Source organism: Dendrobium catenatum, unplaced genomic scaffold, assembly GCF_001605985.2.
Source record: "Dendrobium catenatum unplaced genomic scaffold, ASM160598v2 fragScaff_scaffold_932, whole genome shotgun sequence".
NCBI lineage: Eukaryota > Viridiplantae > Streptophyta > Magnoliopsida > Asparagales > Orchidaceae > Dendrobium > Dendrobium catenatum.
Genome location: NW_021319394.1, coordinates 437,972 through 460,137, shown reverse-complemented (window position 1 = coordinate 460,137; position 22,166 = coordinate 437,972). Strand labels below are relative to the sequence as shown.

At 37.4% G+C, this 22,166-nt stretch overlaps 1 protein-coding gene across 1 annotated transcript in view; it reads right to left on the bottom strand.

Moving 5' to 3' along the window:
- Positions 1–21,911, bottom strand: part of LOC110102526 (zinc finger CCCH domain-containing protein 45) — a 49,076-nt gene extending 27,165 nt beyond the window's left edge. The window contains exons 1-5 of the mRNA XM_020830892.2: positions 21,274–21,911; positions 10,437–10,871; positions 9,184–9,346; positions 8,911–9,021; positions 721–789 (exon numbers count right to left, since the gene is read on the bottom strand). Coding sequence (XP_020686551.1) covers positions 721–789; positions 8,911–9,021; positions 9,184–9,346; positions 10,437–10,871; positions 21,274–21,659 — 1,164 coding nt within the window. The 5' untranslated portion in view covers positions 21,660–21,911. The remainder of the gene's footprint in view (positions 1–720; positions 790–8,910; positions 9,022–9,183; positions 9,347–10,436; positions 10,872–21,273) is intronic.
- Positions 21,912–22,166: the final 255 nt, after the last annotated feature.

Here is a 22,166-nt window from a genome sequence, read left to right as displayed (position 1 = left end):
TGTTCTTTAGCATGTGAAGGTAATTTCAGAATTTGTTACTGCCTTCTATAAATTATGGTGGAATTTATATTGTCCTTAAGCTTTGTTTAATTGGTGACTACTGGCACACCCAAATGTCACATTATACAAATAGAAAAATGATCACAAATGCCCACTGCACTAATTATCTGTCAATATATGTACAACTGAATTAACACTGTAGAATGAAGAATCATAAAGCCATTCCCAAATAGTTGGGAAAAAGCTAATGATGATGTTAACAACAATTATTACTCAAACATATTCCTTGATCTTTTAACAATTCCTTATAGCAAAAAAAAAAAAAAAAAAAAAAAAAAAAAACTAACTGATGAAAATTTAATTTCTAGTTATGTGGATAACAAAAACCAACTATAAAGTCTATAATAAATATATATGTTATCTTCCTGCCTGTATTAACTGTACATATGCAGATTGTAAAGTAAACCGCGAGATGAATGAGGAATGAACTCAAATGGGCAGTGACAACATACATAAACGCCTGAAGATGGATTTAAACTCAAAGCATCCAAGGATTTATAAAATGTTAAATTTCGAAAAACAATCTCATGATGGATATTTATATCCAATTTTACAATGCTGCGTTTCTAGAACCTTCTACTGAAAAGTTAAAAGAAGAAACCAAGCAACTGCATCAACAAAGCTCCCATTATAATAATGAAGTCATCTAGAGCATCATACCTTCACTGGTAGGTTTTCATTGTAGGGATTCCTCAAATGATGGGTCTTATTGAAAGACAATTCACACAGCTGAAAAAAGGGCCAGGAGGTCATTTTCAAAAACTGAAAACCTGATGTTAAATACCATTGAAAAAACTCACAATGCCAAAAAAAAGGGCATTAAACGTAATTAATCAAATTCAACTTGCAGCAAATAGGGATAAAAAAGTCAAAAAATTGGACATTAATTAATATTTATCTCCTCAACTCTTCGTCAACCAGAGTAGAGAATAACTTAATCTGGTGCACTACAAAATGAGACAAGATGACGTGTCAAGCCATAAATCGAGCTCTGAAGTACAAGCTGTTAAGTCGTGTTTTGAAGCACGTGCTCTCTTTCTCAAACGTACCTTAGATTTCCAAGTGCACATAATCTAAACTCAGTTCAATTTAAGCTTAGGGAGTTGTATAATTAACAGTCTTTCAAAGTCATACATAACAACAATATAGCAAGCACTTCTTGAGTGAAGTTCAAGGCGATAAACCATTCGCCCAAGAAGTATAGCGCTTTTTTTTTTTTCTTTGCTGTTGTTGTTGGGGCTGGAAAAGGCATAATATTCTGATCAGCTCAAGGATAACTAATTTAGCCCTAATGGATAGAAAGGAGGAGCTTGATGTAATTATCCTACTAAGTGTTCGAAGTTAAGTCTCAATCTGTGTAAACTCCAAAGCAAACACAAGGCCCTTGATAGTCATGGATTTAGCCATCAGCTAAGGAATGAATATCAAGGTGCATGGAATTCCAGGACTAGAGTTGGCGACTGAAAATCACAAAATCAATTTCCTACGATGCCTAGTTGATACCACAAGTAGTGGAATTTTATACACTTCGTATTCTATACCATTCTAACCACTATAAGAATTTCAAAAAATCTACCTCGCATGATAGCCAAATTTTATACCACATGATGATGAGGGAGTATGCAAGTGCTCATCCGCGAATTTGCACGGTGCATTCTCACACTCTTCAATATACTTGTGCACTCATTCATATGACTACACATGCAATTGCATGCATTTCGGTGCATATGCATAGTGCGTTTGCATGCCTTTCAATATACATTATTTCTTGAATTTTCATATTTTTTGAATAATAGCATGCTTTTTGAAAAAATTGCATGCTCTTTGAGGCAGCTACGTACTTCTCAATCTAATGACATGCTTCTTGAAATGGATACACACTCCTCAAAATGATAACACCCTTACTCATGTGGAGACATGCTTCTCGAGTCGATAGCACACTTTTCAAAGCAGTAACATGCTCCTTAAGTCAGTGACACGCTTCTTGAAGTGTGTGGCATGCTTCTCAAGGCGACAAGTATAACATACTTGTCGAGGTGACTATACACTTCTCGAGGTGGCTATACACTTCTTAAGACATCATGACTAAATCTTAAAAATTGCATTTTTAACGTGTACGAGATTTAAAATATATATAAATATATTCTTATTTTATCACTTAATGGGTATTTATCATTAAATGCGTGCAATATTTTAAATGTTCAAATTTTGATCATTTATACGAGCATTGAGATCATGGGTGGATACCCCTTAAGCCCGCGCGGGGGGAGGGTGGGGCAATTTCTCTCCCTAAAAAAATTAAAAAAATTGTTACTATATGATTTTTTTGGTAATTTGTCCCTCTTCATCTATTTTTTAGTCATTATTACAAAGGGTTTTTAGGCAATTGCCTTCCTAAAAGTTTTAAAATATTATGGTCTTTTAGGCAATTGCCCCATAGCATAATTAAATACATTGTGTAGATGTGTTATTGTTAGGAAATGATGAACCAAATACAAAGAGAAATAGTAAAGAGAATTAATCATTTTATTTATTAATTTGAATTCCAAAAATATCCTTACAACCAAAATTTTTTAGGTCGAACCCCACCAAGAGGCACTGCCCCCTTGAACCCGTGACATATCTGCGAAGCATGCGACGATCAAGGACATGAACAAATAGGGGTCGAGCAAAATTCAAGGCAACTTCAACATACAATTTGTAGAAATTGAATAATTAATCATCTTTAGCGACCATTTTCTTTTTGTCTCTTTTTTTTGTCGCTATTGACCCATTTTTTGTAGCAAAGGGTCGAGCCAAATTTGAGGCAACACCAACAGTTACTTATAAGTTTGCCCCCCTGAAGATTAAGGTTGGGTCTGCCCCTGATTAAGCTTATCAAGCAACGAGCTTGAGCCTATACTTGAACGAGCTCGAGCTCGAGCTCAAGCTTAACTCGGCTCGAAAGCTCTTTGAGCCACACAATTAAATTAAAATGTATTTAATAATTATTTTAAATTAGCATTATATAATATATTTTAATAATTTAAAATTAATTCTACAACAACAACAACATCAAGCCTTTATCCCACTACGTGAGGTCGTCTACATGAATCCTTTTTCTTCATTATGACCTATTAAAAGTCAAATTCTTGTTTAAATCTAATAAAGAAATATTATTTTTAATATTTTCTAACCAAGTCTTTTTAGGTCTGCCTCTACCTCTCTTAACATAAGTCAAATCTAATACCTCTACTATCCTAATTGGGTCATTCGAAGGCCATCGTTTTATGTGACCAAACCATCTAAGGCGACTCTGATGTAATATAATGAAGATGAAACAAGAATTGCTTATACGAAATTAATAAAATGTGAATGTTGCTCGGCTAAACATAAACGGATGCGTATTCAAGTTAGATCTTAGGAAATTCCACGGAATGACTAAGTAATGACAAGTTATTACAATAGAGATTAATAGAAAACTCGCAAAATTACATCATCAAATAAATGAGTAGAGCAAATGGCACGTAACAAAATTCACAGTTTAAAATTTAGATCATTCCCCTTGGGATCCCTCACTTACACTCTTGATAATGATCGGCTTAGTAGAAGAAGGTGGCAAGCAAGCTTAGGGATGCCACTAATAGACACATGATGCCAAGGGGGCTAGTCGCCGAGGAAGGAGCCGGAGTTGGAGGAACGGGTGATCTTCCACTCTTCAATAAGTCTTTGTTCGTCGAAGACGTCCGCCAAGTGGGGGAGGATACGATCAATGTATTCCTTGACGGTGCTCTCGGATCCGAATCCGAGATCAAAGAATGGTGACCGGATGACGTAAATCTCCCCTTGAGAATTGAGAATAAGCCCGTGATCAACATCCGGATCCGCCATTCATGATCATGAATGGACTTGGTGTGTAATGGGGGAGTAGAGGTGGAGCCGCCACCTAGGAGAGGTGGCCAAGAGGAGTAGGAGGAAGGCGGGTGGGATCTCGGGTAAGAGTAAGTGGAGAAGGGAGGGAGGGGGCGGCTAGGTCTAGGTTAGGGTTATGAGTAATTATGAGAAATCTGAAATTAATTTCAGATTAAGTGAAATCGGAGGGAAAGAATTTGAATTTGAATTCAAACTCCAAATTGGGTTGGGGGATTAAGAGGAAAAACCAAAAGTAGAGCCCCCTCTAGGGTCGGCGACATAAAAAGAGGGAGAGGAGGTTGGGGAGGGAGTTAAGGGTTTCCTAATTTATCTTAGCAAATTAGGGATGAGGAATTCAAATCCAATTTAATTTAAAATTAAATTGAATCTCATTTGAAACTTTCCTAATTTGACTTTTGGCACATTTGGAAACTTTTTGAAACTCAATTTGAATTTCAAATTTTTAAAATAATGGGGAGGGGGCCGGCGATTGAATTTGGGAAAGGGATGGTGGAGGAGGGGAGGCCGGCGGCTAGTCTGTTGGTCGACGGGTTGGGCGGCCAAGAAGGCTGGCAGGATGGGGTGGGGCTCGGGTTTTGGGATGAAGGAAAGGGGATTTGGTTAGGGATGGCCGGCGGGTGATTGGTTAGGAGATGAAGTGTATGTAAGGGAAGAAGAAAAGATCGGGGCCGCGAACCTTGGAATCCTCCGACGGTTGACGGGTCTTGCTCTCAACCCGCCTCGGGTCTCTCTCATGAACTCACTTAGAGATTAAACAAAGAACATGAAATTTCATTCGATAATCATCATCAAATACAATGCAAGAGGCTTATAAATAGGCCCAAATGAAAGAAAACAGAAAAGACTAAAGCGCCCTCGGGCTACAACATAGATTCAACTCCCATAGGAGTAAAATGGAAAAACTCAAATGCAAAATAAAACATACAACATAAAATACATAAAAAATACAGGCTATGAATCGTAGTCGTCGATCCACGACGACGTCGACAATACACATTTCGAAATCTCTGACTGTCCTCATCAGACTCTCTCTAATCTTATCTTCTACTGGAGCTACTCCAACATTTTCACGTATATGGTCATTTCGTATCATATCTCTAAGGGTAAAACCACTCATTCACATGAGCATCCTCATCTCTACCACACTTAACTTACTATTATGCTTCTCTTTTAATGGCCAACATTCAGCACCAAAAAGCATTGCAGGCCTCAACACTATCTTATAGAATTTTCCCTTAAGTTTGAGGGGTACTTTTTTATCCCACAATAAGCCTGATGCATTCCTCCACTTCAACCATCCAACTTGAATTCTGCTGATAATATCTCCATCTATTTCACCATCACTCTGAACAATAGATCAAATCTATATAAAATGTGTACTCTTATTAATGACTTAATATCCCAAAATCACAATCCCCTCACTAGGTCTATTACTACTAAAATTACACTCCATCTATTCCGTTTTAGATCTACTCAAGCGAAAACCTTTAGACTCTAAGGTTGACCTCCATAATTCAATTTTTACCTTAACTTCCTCTCTAGTCTTATCAAGAATAAGAATATCATCAGCAAAAAACATATACCAAGGTACATCCTCTTACAAAAGTCTAGTGAGAACATCCATGACTAAAGCAAAAAGATATGAGCTTAAGGATGATCCTTGATGTAACCCAACCAAAATAGGGAAATACTTGGTCAAACCACCTTGTGTTTGAACACAAGTAATAGCTCCTGTATACATATCTTTAATTATTTGAATATAAGTGGTATTAACTCCTTTCATTTCAAGAACTCTACATAGCACTTCTCTTTGAACTTTATCATATGCTTATTCTAAATCAATAAATATCATATGTAGATCCTCTTTATTTTCTTTAAATTTCTCCATCAAACTGCTTAATAAATGTATGGCTTCCATAATCGACCTACCCGGCATGAATCCAAATTGATTTTGAGAAACATTAGTATCATGCCGCAACCGATGCTCCATAACTCGCTCTCATAGTTTTAAAGTATGACACATTAACTTAATTCCTCTATAATTTGCACAATTTTGTGCATCACCTTTATTCTTAAAGATATGAATTAACACACCCATTCTTCACTCATCTGGCATCTTTTTAGTCTTCAAAACAGTATTAAAAAGTTTAGTAAGCCAAGAAATTCCTTCTTCTCCTAAGCATTTTTACACCTCTATTGGAAATATCATCAGGTCCAACAGCTTTTTCACCCTTTATTTTCTTTAAAGCCTCTTTAACTTCGGTTAACTAATACGCCGATAAAAACAGAAATCTTTATTTTCATTTAGGGTGCTAAGGTCACTACAGTCAATAGATCTTAACAATTGAGTTGAACTTAAGCTTTATAAACGAGCTCGAGCAATCGAGTAGAGCTCGAGTCTACGAATTTTTAACGAGTTGACCTCGAGCTTGGTAAACGAGCTCGAGCTCAATAACAACTAAATAAGCTTAGCTTGATTAGGCAGATACTCGACTTGACTCGTTTACACTCTTATGTGCGGGTCTTTGTATACTTGCTTCGTCCCATGTCAATACAAATTTCGACAGTCTCCCAATGTCTGACAAGCATCATCAGGAGTGCTAGATAGTCCCACCATGCAAAAAAGCCGTGTATAAACGATGTCGTGAGATACCGAAGCCAAGGTATTCTATCTCATCAAGTCAAAAAAGACATGGGTCCTTGCGTACCTACTCAATCCTCTGTATATACAAATTTTGGCAACCTTCATGCATCTTCCGCATGTAGGAGGACATTATCGAGAGTGTTAGACCGACCCATCATGCCAAGAAAAGTATGTATATGGGTGTTGTCGTGAGACACCAAGGACAGAGTCTTCTATCCCATCATGCCAAAAAAATCATATATATGGGTCTTCATGTAACTCGCAATATTTCCTAGCCGCTTCAAGAAAAACGCACACAGGCACTTAAAATTTCTCCCCCGTGCTAATAAAAGTGTGTAAAGCGCCTACTTGTTGCATCACAAGCATCATAAGTGTCGTGTACGAGTTTTCCCAATCAAGTTAAAAAAGTGTGTATGGGTTCCACTCATAACACCGCGCGGATTGCCAATGGTTTTTAGGTTTTTTTTTTTTTTGAGTTTGTGAGTTCATAACTTTGTGTGCAAGGTGCCGACGACGGGATGACAAGGGTGAGAACATAATTTCTCTCATTTTCTATAAATTTTTCTCCCTTTATTTTGGGTTTCCTTCATTTTTATAACTTTTTTCTTCTTTCTTGTTTTTTTTCTCTTTCTAGAGAGAAAGAGGAGAGAGGGTGCAGAGAGAAAGGCAGATATATATATACACACACACACATTGATTAATATACATCTTTTTAATGAAATAAAACCCAAAGAGACAAAATAGATGTGAATCAACCATTCGTACAATTCACCATTCCTTGTGTATCTTGATTCGTGTGTTGTCACCTCGCAAACAGGCAAATTAGGGGTGTCAAAATGGGTATTTGGGTCAAGTTCGGGTCGAACCCGGAATTAACCCGGGTCCAAATTGGTTGACTCAAACCCGACCCAATTTTGTAAACAGGTCAAAATGTCTGACCCAGACCCGACCCACACGGGTTACTGAGTTGACCCAACCCGACCCGCTAACCCAAAATACACAGTAGTCTGTGAAGGGAGCAAAAGCGGTGTATGGGGTGCGAACGCAAGCACGGGAGGGTCAATGCAACGAGGACGAGCTCAGCATGAGAGCAGTGCAGGAGCAGGAGGGTGAGTGCGGTGCAGGCGAATGCGGCATGGGCACAAGTCCGGGTGCACAGTATCAGGCGCTTGAGGGCGAAGCGAGCGTGGCCTACGAGCGTTAGCAAGCGCGAGAGAGCAATGTGAAACGATTTGCCTCAGGTGTGGGTCCGGGTGTACAGGCTCATATGCGGGAGAGCAAGGGTTGATTTGGGTCACCTTCACGTTTCCAGGTCAACCCGAACCTGGCCCAATTTTAAAAATGGGTAAGAATCTCAAACTTGAACCCGACTCGTATGGCAAACGGATTGACCCGAATCGAAATTTTCTGGGTCGGGTTCGGCTCGAGTTTCAAGTCAGGACAAATTTTGACACCCCTAGGCCAAATAATGTGCTTAGGCTCACACAATAACCCATGCATTATGTCTGCATTTCTACGCAATATGTTTCTTGTGTATATGCGCACACATTTTTGATGCTATGTCAATGCAATATGTTTTATGAACGAACAACGTTGGAGTGAATTTATGCAACATCGCGTGCGTAGTCCATCGTAGTCTATCATTTACGCAACATCTTTCTTGGTAATTTTGATATTTCAAACTCATCAGGTTAGTCTATTTCGTGAACAAACAATGTTTGAATAATTTTAACTGCCATTCAGGCATTTAAATCTCGCTACACACGACATCACATCAATCAATCGTCATTATCATCACACTCACTCGAATCAACTGTGGAATATATATGGAGGTCAAAAATGGATACTATGGAGATTTGGATATCACTTATTTATTTCAATGGATGATTGCCTTCATCTATGACAGCAGCATCACAAGATCATTAAGATTTATAATCAATTGAGCAAGACTGACTGTGTCCTAGGTTTTTTTGTTAGAAAAATATTACAATGTTAGTGTGGCAGTCAGGTGAGGTAATATATGACTGAAGAAATCAGTAATACGGTAGTACAGTGACCCATTCAGAACTCAACTGATGCTGGAAATTAAACTCAAGGACCTAGATTTAAAGATCGAACATGAGCTTGAGACCCCTAGGAGAAAAATGAAAACAATAAACCCATGGACCTATCGGCAAAGAACTCCAAACCTCATAGACTTCCAATTAATATATTGAAGAAAATGTTGCATAATATTTTAGAAGAAAGAGATGCAATTCCAAAGATTCAAAATTAAGGTAGATTGGATATTATACCTTCAGCCATTTGACCGAGAAGTTCCGACCATAGTGAGCTGTTCCATGTGCATATTTCCAATTGCCTCCACCAATAAATCCACCAATTTTAGAAGTCATCTTTGCACAACCCTTTTAAATCAAAAAACATGAATTAAACGTTGAACCTAAGAATTGCTCTGACATTTGAATGTCCAATAAAATATCAAATCTTTTGCACTTGATTCCAAATTCATTAATGAACCCAATGATATGTGGGGTGTTTAAGGTACAGTATCCCATCACCATGCCTACCTGGAAATGCCGAGTCCGGTTGATTGAGAATATCAAAATAACGTTCTCTGTGGACTCAAATGCTTCATTAAGTTTAGCTTCATTACTCCTTTGGGTTGCCCAAACACCTTGCTGAACAGAAATTTCCAAGTTTTCACGATTGCAACTTTTAACAATAAAGTACCTAGTTTTCCACATTTGAAAACGAAAAGGGTTTCTTAGAAACACATTGCAACGCCCCAAAAATCCATCGAAATGAACTTCCAAAACAGGAAGAAAAAAAATTTTGCTTGAAATAACTCTTAATTGAAGGTTGTATGAAGCACTCAAAAAATGCCACTAAGAGAACCAACAAGTTAGTTAAGTTAAAAGATGCCAATGGCCTACATCATGAGAAACCGAGAAAAAATAAAGCTGGATTCCATCAAGGCCTCTGATGCAAGCGCCAGCCCAAAACGCAAACAAAATAAATGTAAACATTATTCGTTAACTCGTGTCTTAGAATGCCTAAGGATCCTATGGCCATGAGATTCTCAACCAATGGCCTTACAAATCCTCCATGTACTATTACAATGGAGAGAGGGGTATAATTTTTTCTGCAAGAAAGGAAAAACCTGTGGAACCTGAACTGATCTGGTTAATTAATCAGATTCTATAACAGCATTACGTAGGCTCCTATTCCAAGTTTATTGGAACAAGTTATTCAGGCTAGTTCTCAGCTCTGGGGTCAGCTCTGGGGTTTGGTTCACTCAAACTGATCCAAAAACAGTATCAAAAGTTAAGCTTAAATCTTATACTCAAGTAATATAGATGGATACATAAAAGTTACAAGACATCTACCAAAGAAAGCATAATACAAGGCTTTATACCAAATTAACAACTACCACCAAAAATTAGTTTAGGTCATATAGAAATAAAATTAAGCCAAATTCACTTAAATACAGACCCATCCCAAAAGAAAAAATCAATCCTGAACTGGTACAAATATTTCTGGAATAGATTGATGTCAGTGGCATTATCGGTTTGGCAAAGAACAGAACACTCAAACCTACATACACTATAATTAAAAGCACAGATGAAAAGTAAACATGCGAGTTAGATTGACAGAATAGATCTACACTTAAAAAATGTATATGCAATGGCAAGAAAAATTTCTTATAAGAATAACAAATCTTCCCCAAGTACAAGTCGATCCTTGAAGATATAGGTCGCCAAAACAAATGTCGTAATAAGCTTTTACAAAACCTGGGATACTCTAGAAATTCCAAACACACCTAGACTGTCCTGGAGGAAGGGGTGATGCCGTTCTATTAGATTGGTTAGGCAAGCCATTGGTGATGCTCTGCACCTGATTTTCACTATAGTTTTGTTGTTGTAATTGATGTGGATGCCGCTGTTGTTGTGGGGGTTCTTGTTGTTGTTGAGATTGTTGATCTTGGGGTTGTTGCTGTGAAACAAGTGGTTCGACTGAACCAGGAGCTTTGGGTTCTGCAGATTGGTTAGTTACAGCAGAGCCTTGAAGAAGTTGAGACTTCTCCATCTGTTGATTATACCCACTATTTCGGTGCTGAAAAAATCTGCTCGACGAACCATAATTGAATAGCTGCTGAATCTTCTGAAAAACTTCTTCAACAGGAGGAGGAGGACCAGGTAGTTTCGCATGTCTATAACGACAATCTGGGCCATTTGGGCAGAATCCAAATTTATACCTGCACCATATGAACCAGAGGATCGGTGAAGTTGCGAGTAAACATATTGCAAACCAAAAAAAAAGCCTTCCACATAATTGAAAGCTTAAAATGACCCTTAACAAAGAAGAAATTCAAAATTTAACTTAATCATGTGGCCCATTAGTAAGCCCTATTATCCGTCAGATTCCATACTGTTACGACCATAAAAATGAAGCTTACACTATAGATTCAGATGGGTAATAATTTACTGCTACTTGAGCTGCATTATTTATTATTATTATTTTTACTTGTGCTGCATGATGAAGTTGTATTCGGTCAAAAAAGTATTTTTTTTTTAATTCTAACACAGCTTCAATCACACTGCACACAAATGTGAGAGTGGTAATTAATGAATTCTCCCTATGTCTATACTTTCATAATAGAGAAAATGCTCAAAATGGTCCCTAGACTATTAATAAGCGTTCAATTTGGTCCTAGAGTTAACTATTGAAAATTAATCAAATGTAGTGTAAAGTTCAAAGATGGTAGAGGTCAGTGGCGAGTAACGGTGGCGGCCGATGGTGACTAGTGGCGACCAATAGCAAATGCAGTAATGGTGGTGGACTGCGATGGGTGGCAACTATGCGTGGCTGCGGCGGCGGAAGGTGGTGGTTGACGGGTGGTGGCGGTGGTGGCCAATGGGTGGAGGCGGTGGTGGCCAGCGGTAGGTGGCGACGGTCAAGCTAGCTTGCTTGCAATGTAAACAGTTCTCGCTCAAAACTATGCAACTTTAGTTTACCTCAAAAATGAACTAAACTAGTCTACACTACATTTACTTTACTATTTGAAATAGTTAGCTATTATCTTATTAATTTTTAAATAGATTTAGAATTTGTTTTGACATAAAACTTTTATAATAAGTGTATTCAACAATTTTCCTATTTCAGTTGGATTACATCAAGGATTAGCCTTAAGCCCTCATCTTTTTGCTTTAGTTATGGATGTTCTTACTAAACATTTGCAAGAGGATGTATACTGGTGTATGCTTTTTGTTGATGATATTCTTCTTGTTGATAAGACTTGAGAGGGAGTTGAGTTAAACTTAAATTATGAAGGTCAACCTTAGAGTCTAAAGGTTTTCGTTTAAGTAGATCTAAAACCGAATACATTGAGTGTAGTTTTTGTAGTAATAAATCTAGTGGGGGGTTTGTGACTTTGAGCAAAAAGTCATTAATAAGTGTACTCATTTTAAATATCTTGGGTCTATTTTTCAAAGTGATGGTGAAATATATGAGATATTATTAGTAGAATTCAAGTTGGATGGTTGAAGTGGAGGAATGCTTCGGGTTTGTTGTGTGACAGAAAAGTACCACTGAAACTTAAGGGAAAATTTTATAAGATGATGGTGAGACCTGCAATGCTTTATGGCGCAGAATATTGACCATTAAAAGAGAAGCATAATATTAAGTTAAGTGTTGTTGAGATGAGGATGCTCAGGTGGATGAGTGGATTTACTCTTAGAGATAGTATACGAAACGAGCATATGCGTGAAAATGTTGGAGTAGCTCCAATGATAAATAATATTAGGGAGAGTCACCCTAGATGTTTTAGTCATGTAAAACGGCGGCCTTCCGATGACCCAGTTAGGAGAGTAGATGTATTAGATTTGGCCAATGTTGACCTCGATTTTGGCCAAATCTCTTGGACCGAGGGGTTGACTTTGTCAAATTGACCAAGCCAGGACCTAAGACCTCTCCCACTCAGTTCAATGGGTCGATCTGAGTCTGTTGAGCCCGGGCTCAGGCCTTGGGTCAACCTGGTTGACCAGGTCAACCCAGGTTGACTCAATGGGCCTAATTTAATTTTGAGTCCATTTCAAAGCCTCATGGGCCCAACCCACCTCCTCTTTGGCTTAAGTGACTGGTCTGACCAGGTCAAACATTGACTTGGTCAAACCAAGCCATTAATAAGTTAAATTATGACTTATTAAGGCCCATTAACACCCCATCAATTGCATTTAAATCCTCTAATCAATTTAAAATTGAAACCACGGCCTAATCTGAGGGATTTCCCTCCTAAATCACTGGAGATTCAATCCTAGCCGCAGATCTAAGGATTATGCCGTTTAAATAGCAAAAATTAGATCGTTTGAGGGATCTTTTTCCAAATTCTCTTGCACCAAGCCTCAGAACGCTCTGAGACTTCGTGTGAGCATCCTTAGAGAGTTTCCCCACCTTCCCCTACTCAAACCCGACGAGGTCAAGCCGGCGGCGGCGAGATCCCGGCGAACCCGAGGCCTAGGACGTTCAAAGCTTCGATCCGTCTAATCAGGAGCTCGTTCGATCGTGGTTTCAAGAGGAGAATTGTTCGTGGGAAGCCTACGAGTTAGATCTCTCAAAAATCCTTAGAATATGTCACTATACATAGGGTAAAATAGCTTTCTGAAAAGCTGTTTTTAAGTCAAACAAACACTACCCCAAGATTTCTGCACATGTGTAGAGCTTATGTTTAAAATTTCGTGAAATTTCGTTGAGTCATTTAAGAGAACGAAGCGAAATACTATTATATAGTTTCGGTTTAGTCTATTTGAACTAGGTGAAATCTTGGTCGTTGATCTGCAGATCGAGGGCTCTGATCCTGTCATTCAGCGATCTGTCCTGCTGCAGAATTCCTCCCAGATAGATGGTTTCCTGTCCGGCTGAATCATGGTCGTCCATTCAGATTGGCGGAAGATCCAACAGTTAAGGGTTTTGCTGACTCATTTAAGTGAGATGCGCGTGGGTCCCACGCCGCCACAATCATTAGCAACGATTGCGCGGCGGCGCAATCATTGCCAATGATTGGCCGCGGTTTGAAACTACCAATCTGAGGCTGCCACGTCTTCTGACAGTCACCGATTTGATTTTAATTAGTTTTTTAAGTGTATTTTAAATCAAAAAACTTTAAAAAATCATAAAAAAATCATTTTTTTATCCTAAAAAATCATTTTTTATCCAAAAAATACATATAATATATCAAATTGCTCGGATTTTTATCATCTTTAATTTAAAATTATTTTTATTCAAAAATAATAATTATATTTATAATTATTTTAAAAACAGCAAAACACTATTTTAAAAATATTATTTTTATTATGTTTTATTATATTATTATTTCTTTAATTATAATACTAATAGTAATTATTATTTTAATACTTTTGTTACTGTTTTCATTATTTGTATATTATTACTATTATTATTATTATTATATTTACTTAAATATAAAAAAGTATTTTTTTTATAATTAAATATTATTGTAATTATTTTTAAGTTAATATTATTTAATAATTATTTAAATAATTATCTTTCAAACTATTTAAAAAATAGCCTTTCATTGTATTTAAACTTCGAAAAATCATATCTTTTTCATTTTAAATCGGATTTCGGCGTGCGACCTCTTGTTCTTTTCAGAAAAATGTGAATTTTATTTTAAAATTACTTTCAAAAGCTGGTTTTGACTGTCCTGGCAGATTTCTGTTTGTATTTGATTATTTGGGTATTTTAATATTGTTTATAAAATTATTAGAATAATTATTTTGAAATTACAAATTATTTTCAAATCGTTTTGAAGCCTCGATTGAGTGGTCAATGGGTCTCCCATATATCTATTTATTATAAATTGATTTATTTTTAATTATCTATTTTCCTAAAATCTATTTAGCTATAAGTATTTTGAATTAATTTAAAACTACATATACTTTAAATCATAATTTCGGGAGATTCACTTGCATGAAATTTTAGACATGGATTCTATATGTGAAGAGCAATCAAGGGGGAGTGGATTAGGAGATGGTTTAGCACCAATCATTCACTAATCCCTTTATTAGTCGTACTTATTTTTCTTTTGTCGTAGATTGCATGTGTAGGTTGCACCACGAGCACTTAGCTTAGGCTCTCTTATATCTAAGGACATGGTGTGTTTACTGTTTTCGTATGTTTCTTATGCATTATTACCTTGAGGGTTAGACAAAACTTCACTTTAAACTCCTACAACGTAGTGATACCTTAACAACAAAAATTAAGGACCCGTCTAGCGAACTTAGAAATTTTCTAGGAGCTAGGGTAGATCACTAATTGACTTGAAAACCTCAACATTTAAACTTAGAGACATCTTAAACATCCCAGAATTTTCTAGGAATTTTTAGGGCTTGTTAGACCGCTTAATTAACCAACCCTAATTAACATGTTAAATAGGGCCCGGAGACCTTATAAAAATTATAATAAATTCATTTTAGGTCAGAAAATTACCCATAATAGATTGAACTGACCAGAATCTGATCCCCAACCTTAGATAAATAAGGCTCCCTAGTTTGACTTTAGGTTGACCCTTAATTTGACTTTAGGTGGAAATTATCTTTTTGGCACTAATAAATTATTAAAAATTATTAAAAATTCCAAATTTTTCTCAAACACTTAGGATCACTTGCTCAGGTCATCCCTGACATTTGGGAGTGATTCCAATCTGTTTGGAGCTGATTTGGATCAAAACTATCAAATCAGCCCCTAATTAGATATTTTAGATAATTCCATAAATACCCTGAACTTAGAAAATTCATAATTAATTGTAAAAAAATTCAAATTAGGTAAACTCACTTGCATTAGACTTCTATTAGGGTCTAGTATTCATTAAAAATATTAGAATTCCAAAAACTAGCCTAAATTAGAAAGTCAATTTTTTTGTCAACCCCAACATATAGTCTAGGGCCCGAAACTTAGAAAATTCATATATTTGCCTAAAAAACTCAAATTTTAGTATACTACTTGGCTATCTTAGGGTCTAGTATTTTCCTAAAATATTAGGAGAAACAGACCTAGCCTATTTCCCATAGTGACCTTTTGGACCCCCTCAACCTAGTTCCTAGGAGGACCCGGGACTTTCCAAAATTGACTAGTATAACTTGAACTTCAAATATCACTACCTTAAGATTATAAAATTGATCAACAAACTAAATTAACTAAAATAGATCCTAATTCATTAATATTTAAACTTTAATTAAAATTTCCTTTTCTGACCTATAACAAACCTGAACTGTAGGCAATTTTAACTAACTACCCAAATTATGATCTATCCAAGCCACACCAGCCATACACACACAGAATTGTTTGCTATGGCACCACTTCTAGACTTAGGCTAGGCCGGTATTTATTTCCTTTTTTGCTGTGTGCGAAGCTTTCCGTAGTTTTCACTGCATGCTGTATGAAATTGAATTGTTGTGTTTGCTTATTTTTACTGCACTGCGAATGATGTGATGAGCGCTAAATCTACCCCTAGGTTAGGAGCGTCATATATATATATATATATACTATTCTTCCGTGCAGGTGGTCATGCTCAAGCTAATAAAAGGGGGGCACTGTTATGATTTCTAATATTGTCTCATATAGGTGCTTGCTCAGCCCCCTAAATAAATGAGGGCTAAATAAAAAAAATAATTATATATGCTACAGGTGCTACAAGTGCTACAGGTGGACTACTTAGCCCTCATAATTAAGAGCATGATTTTGCACAGCTTCAATGGGATGTATTTTATCTTTTTTTATATATAACTGCTTGGGATTTTATTAGGATAATCATGTAGGGAGTCTAGAATTTTCTATTTCCAATTGATGTAATATTTATAAAGAGTTGTGAAAATGGTCTTTGAGTTGGGATATCATTATCCAACTCGAGTTCCAAAAGAATAAGGCATCCTCATAGGGGAGAGTTTTCTTCTATTTGGAAGATCGAGCTGGATGGCTTTAGGTATCCAAAGAGAAAAGGCAATACCCCCTACCAGAGGGAATTGTCTCTTCGTTTGGATATTCAAGCCACGACGGATCGAAGGAGTCCAATGAGGAGAAATCCAAGGAGTCCAAGGAGGGAGATCCAAGGAGTCCAAGGAGAAGTGATCCAAAGAAGACCTGAAGACCAATATCCCACTCAAAGTCATTTGCGTCTGTCATAGGCTTAGAAATCTGGGTTGTTGATAGATGTGCCCGGCCACTTTACTTTCCGCATATCTGGGTTGTAATTAGGGCAGTTTGCCTATGGACATTTATTTGATTTGTTGGATTTATATTGATGTGTTTACCTGATTGCGCAGTAGAAATTACCTGTTTTTCTAGGTTTCTTTCTTGTATGCCGATTTTATTTTCGCCTGTACTTTCGTTAGGCTCTCTAAGGACTATAAACATTTTTCTACTCATAACCAAAATTTAATGTTTAAGCTTTAAATAATCTAAAAACTTAACGAACCTAGGGAATTGCCGGAACCTTCCGAGGTCGCATGCATATTACTGCATCTTTCTTTCCATGTTATAAGACATCTCCCTACCTGCGGGTAGAGTCCGGATAATCTGGCCTATGAGGATGAAATGCCGGACTAAGGGAGACCCAGTCTTTTCTAAAAATTTATTTTCTATAAGCCTGTTTTTAAAATCTATAGCATTCATGATTTGAGACCTTTCAACTAGCATGCATTGCATTAGTAACCAATTAATTAAAATTTAATTGCATTAGTTAGGGGCACTCACCCCACATAAGTTCAGGACAAATTAGAAAACTCTCTAGATGTCGGTCTTATTTCCAAATAACTGCACCACCTACCCATCTTTCATAACTGACTTAATAACATGGTTTTAAAGCGATTAGGTGGTTAGCTGGCTCCCCAATCCAGGTCGGGGTAAATCCAGATTTTGCACTGCATTAGCTAGGACACGGGTCTTAGTGTTATGTAGAACACTAAACCCAATCTAGATTTAGGATTCAAGGCTATTACATTCGGTCTCGTAGTATGCCTTAAATAGTAGGTAGATTCCTTCCTTTCAGGGACTATAAATCCTACTTATCTGCGTCACAGGATGACGCCACTTCTATCTCTTCTCTCACGCATGTGATTGAATGATTGATTTTACTTTCTCCAGTTTCTTCTATAGTACTCTAGAGCCTCCGAATGCTGGTATGAGCCACGCATGTTGACTGAGATTTTTGGAACATTTTCTTCTTTTTGAGTAGGACTTCTTAGTTTATACCCCTGTGTCAATTCCACTTTGGGAAGGGATAATGTATGATCCTTAATCGAGAGTTTTTTCGGGCTCCGGCCTGGGATGTAATTAACCACGGGGGCTTACACCCGTGAGAAACTTGGCCTCACATCTACTAAACCCCATTCGAACTGTTGTATCGGGTGAGGGAAACCCGTGATTAGGTCGTGTATATTATTACCCATCGGGGTATGTTGACGAGAGCCTCTATCCCCAATGGTTAGTCGTATGCACGATCCAATCTTCCATTCCAATTGACCCATTAGCACGGTGCTCTTTCGGAGGTCCACAGCCAATATTAAGAAAGATAGAGATAGACATAAAAAAGACTTGGTTAGAAAATATTAGAAATGACCTTTTTTAATTGGATTTAAATGAGAATTTGACTATTAACAAGACACAATGGAGAAAAATGATTCATGTAGCCGACCCCACGTAGGTATAAAGGCATGATGTTTTGTTGTTTATTGATGTATAAAACTTTTATAATATGTTATTAACTGATGAGGACATCGATCCAAGGTTCAAACAGGTGTATCGCCGGAAGCATCGCAGATCGACGGCCACGATTCAGAGCTTATATTTTTAGTTATTTTGCATTTTATTTTATGTATTCCTTTTGTACCCTTATGATGAGTTGAGTCATGTTGGGGCCCTGAGGGCAATTTAGTCTTTATTTCTTCATGTATACTTGAGACATATATATATGGGTCTTGTCTCTTGTAATAGCTAATGAAGATTTGAATGAAAAAAATTTGTGTTTCTACTTCTTCTTCTTGCATGAGGGCTTGAGAAGGGAGAGAGCTCAAGGGGAGCAAATCGCAAGGCCCACCAGTCGTTGGAAGAGTCCGCGGCTCGTGGTTAGGTTTTTTATCTTCTCCTTCGTATTCACCTCCATCGTCCTTCTCCTCCACCACAAGAAAATCTCTTCCCAACCCTAGTTGCCGCCGCCCCTTGGAAGCCCTTCCTCCCTTGCACCCGCCGGCCTCACCCTCTCCCCTTGGAGATCCCGCCACCTCCCCTCCTCTCTTTGGTGTTCTCTCAACAACGCCAAGCATGCATGGCGGATTCGGAGATCGATAGTGGATTGGTGTTTGATATCTACGGTGACATCCATATCACCCGATCTCCTTTCTTTGACGTCGGGTTCGGATCCGACGACACGGTTGAAGACTACTTAAATCGCATTCTTCCCACGCTCATCGACGTCATCGACGAGCAATTCGAAGACTATTCGTGGACCGTCCTCGGCTATCCGTCCGTGATTCCTCCACCACCGCCAACCTTTCCGTGGCTCAAGACCATCGGTGTTGCGGCCCTCCTCATGGCATCGTTAAGTGTGTTGAAGATCATCTCCCGCTAAGCCTAGTATAGTTGAGTGATTAATCCCCAAGGTGAAAACTCTCATTATTAATTTGCGGATTGTTGATTAATAGCTTTTGGTATTGCTACTATCTTTGGTTACCTATGAGTTTTGGTTAATCTATTTGTACTCCTTCGCCTAAGCAAGTCAAAGACTAAGGTTCTTTAATGAATTTACTTGTTATTTCAATAAGCTCTTAATTGTAATTCCATTGTCAATCACTTTTAATTTTCTTAATGAGCTCCTACGCATGTTAGTTTCACATCATTAACATATTTCTATTCCTACGTAAGAATTATAATTTTTTTTAGCTTATATGATATATTTAAAAGTTCATGTAATTATATCATAATTCGGGTTTAATTTTTATTTAGTTGGATTCCTTGGATTTTTTAGAAGTGATTTAATATGTTATATGACCTAGTTGAATAATAAACAAATTCATTCAAGAAGAAAAAGTTACGAGAAGAAAAGCTACAATTGTTCATCCTTCTAATCTCTTGAGATCAAGCTTAAAGCAACAAACTTTTCTCAATCTTGTAGTTTTATAATTATAATTTCATTGCAATTTTATTGCAGTCAATTCATATCAAGCTTGCATAATCCTTGTAATAGTTGGTGATAGCATTAGTCACCACCGAAGTGTTAAATCTCTTTAAAAGAATGCATTTTCTATAGATTAACTAGGGATTGGCTTATAGGTGGCACACTTGCCCATAAAAAAATATTCAGTTTCGCTTCCCCATAAAAGAAAAGAGTGTGAGGGTTGCTTCCCCTTGAAGGAATAGATTGTAAGGGTTTATTTGCTTGCAAGTTGTGAATAAGACATTTGCATAAGTAGTCGAGGTGCTTAGGAATGAATGTAGGCCACTTGGTGGGCTAGACCACATAAATTTCGTATTGTATGCATTCATTTCGCTATATAGTCAAAATTTATTTGCATTGCAAATTCATGGTCTTATATTAATACGGTGATCTACTTAATTAATGTTAAAGTAGTACGTAAACTTAATCATTACACTTAACAAATCAATTTCTATATATTAATCATAGCTTTATTACATCACCTCATACCTTTGTTTTGTGGATCTTGAATTTCTATAAATTTAAACATATAAGCTAGCATAATTTATTCATCTAATATAATTGCACCTATAGATAAATCACTAAGTACTAGCTTAATCAATCATTCAACATCATCAATTAATATTATTGTAACATTTATAAGATCAACTTAGTTGACCACAAGTGCATGTAATTAAAGTTGAGTAACACACCAATTACCTTATGCATTTATATTATTATAGCTTCCACTTTGAATTTTTTGTGATTTGAGTTGTAAAGAAGTTTAAAAGAAAATTCTAGAGCGTGAAAAATAGCACGCCCAATTTACTTATCCCCTCCTGGTGTGCCTTAACAAACACATTATATTCTTTCTGGTAATCTTCACCAATGAGCTAATCATATGAATTTAGTTATGGACAACACAATGTAGTAGCAATTAACTTCTAGATGATTCTAAAATACTAGTGAATCAATAGATTTGTTGAAAAGCAGCTCATATGCCGTCCTACATATCAAGAAATGGGACACTTCAGCACTTAAGTCAGCAAAATGTGATTTTATTAACCAACAACAAAAAAGATCCCTCACCAACTCCTAAAAGCTACCCCAAACCATGCAGTGTAAGGGCTACCAATTTTTGCAGAGTAATCCCAACCTTCAATAAAGCATAACATCAAGGGTGGAAAATTTTGGTACCCAAGCATGTTGGGACTAGAAATGCACAGTTTTTTTCAAACTATTGCAATTGTTTTGAAGTAAAAAAGTTCAAAAACATCGAATCATCAGTAATTCAACAAAAAAACAACAAGGGAAGCATAAATAGATCGACATCATAAAAACCAAGGACCAGAAAGCAAACAACCTCTTCAACAAACCAACCATACTAAAACATAAGAAACGCAAAAACACACTAGATTTCACACGAATCAAAGGTAAATGAAACAGAGAAGCATACATGTTGCACTCCTTTATGTCCTCGTTGGTGTGCTTATACACGCAATCCTGCTCCCGGCACTCCCCGTAGAGGCGGAAGAACCGGCAGACCGGCATCCGAGCCTTATCGTACTGATGGAGAAAGCCACAGGCGTCCCCCTTCATGCAAAGGCTGCGGAGCCAGTGCCGACACACCGTCTGCCGAAAGCTCCTCCGACCAGCAATGTTCCCTCCGGTGGCCGCTGCGTCAGAGGCTGCAGACCCAATATTGCCGGCGGTCGCGGTGCTCGGAGCAGGGGTAGTTTCGGAGGGCAAGAAAGACGCAGATCCCGCTACAACGCCGAGAGGAGCGACAGCATCAAGACCGCCCTCGAAGTCGAAGCTAAGGGTCCCTTCCGGGTCCTCCATTGACGCGTGGGGAGGGAGCCCTAGGCTGTTGATTCGTCTTCCTCCTCCTTATTTGTACTGTTGTTGAGTAATTTTGAGGTTGAAATCAGTGTTAGGGTTTTAGGGGTTGAAGGCTTTAGTGATCGCGCGAGCACCTGATGAGCATGGGCAGAGGGAGGTGAGAGCGTGAGGAGAAACGAGGGAGGTGAGAGCGCGAGTAGAGAGAAGAGGGAAGAGTTTAATGTGATCGATACCTAGCATGCATTAGAAAAGAATGGCTTTCTTTTAATTCTTTTTCAAGTTATAATTTTAGGTTCTACAAACGTGATTCAATTAGATTATTGTAGGGGTCTTATAAATCTCATATAATACAAAACTATTTTATCATAATATAAAGTCATAGGTGCTTTCTTCATTCTGCAAAATTAATAAAAAATTGAGCAAACTCAAAATAATAAAAAAATACTACTTATTTAGAGCTAGGTAAAAATTGTGATGAATCATATAAATATTAAAATTATCATATAC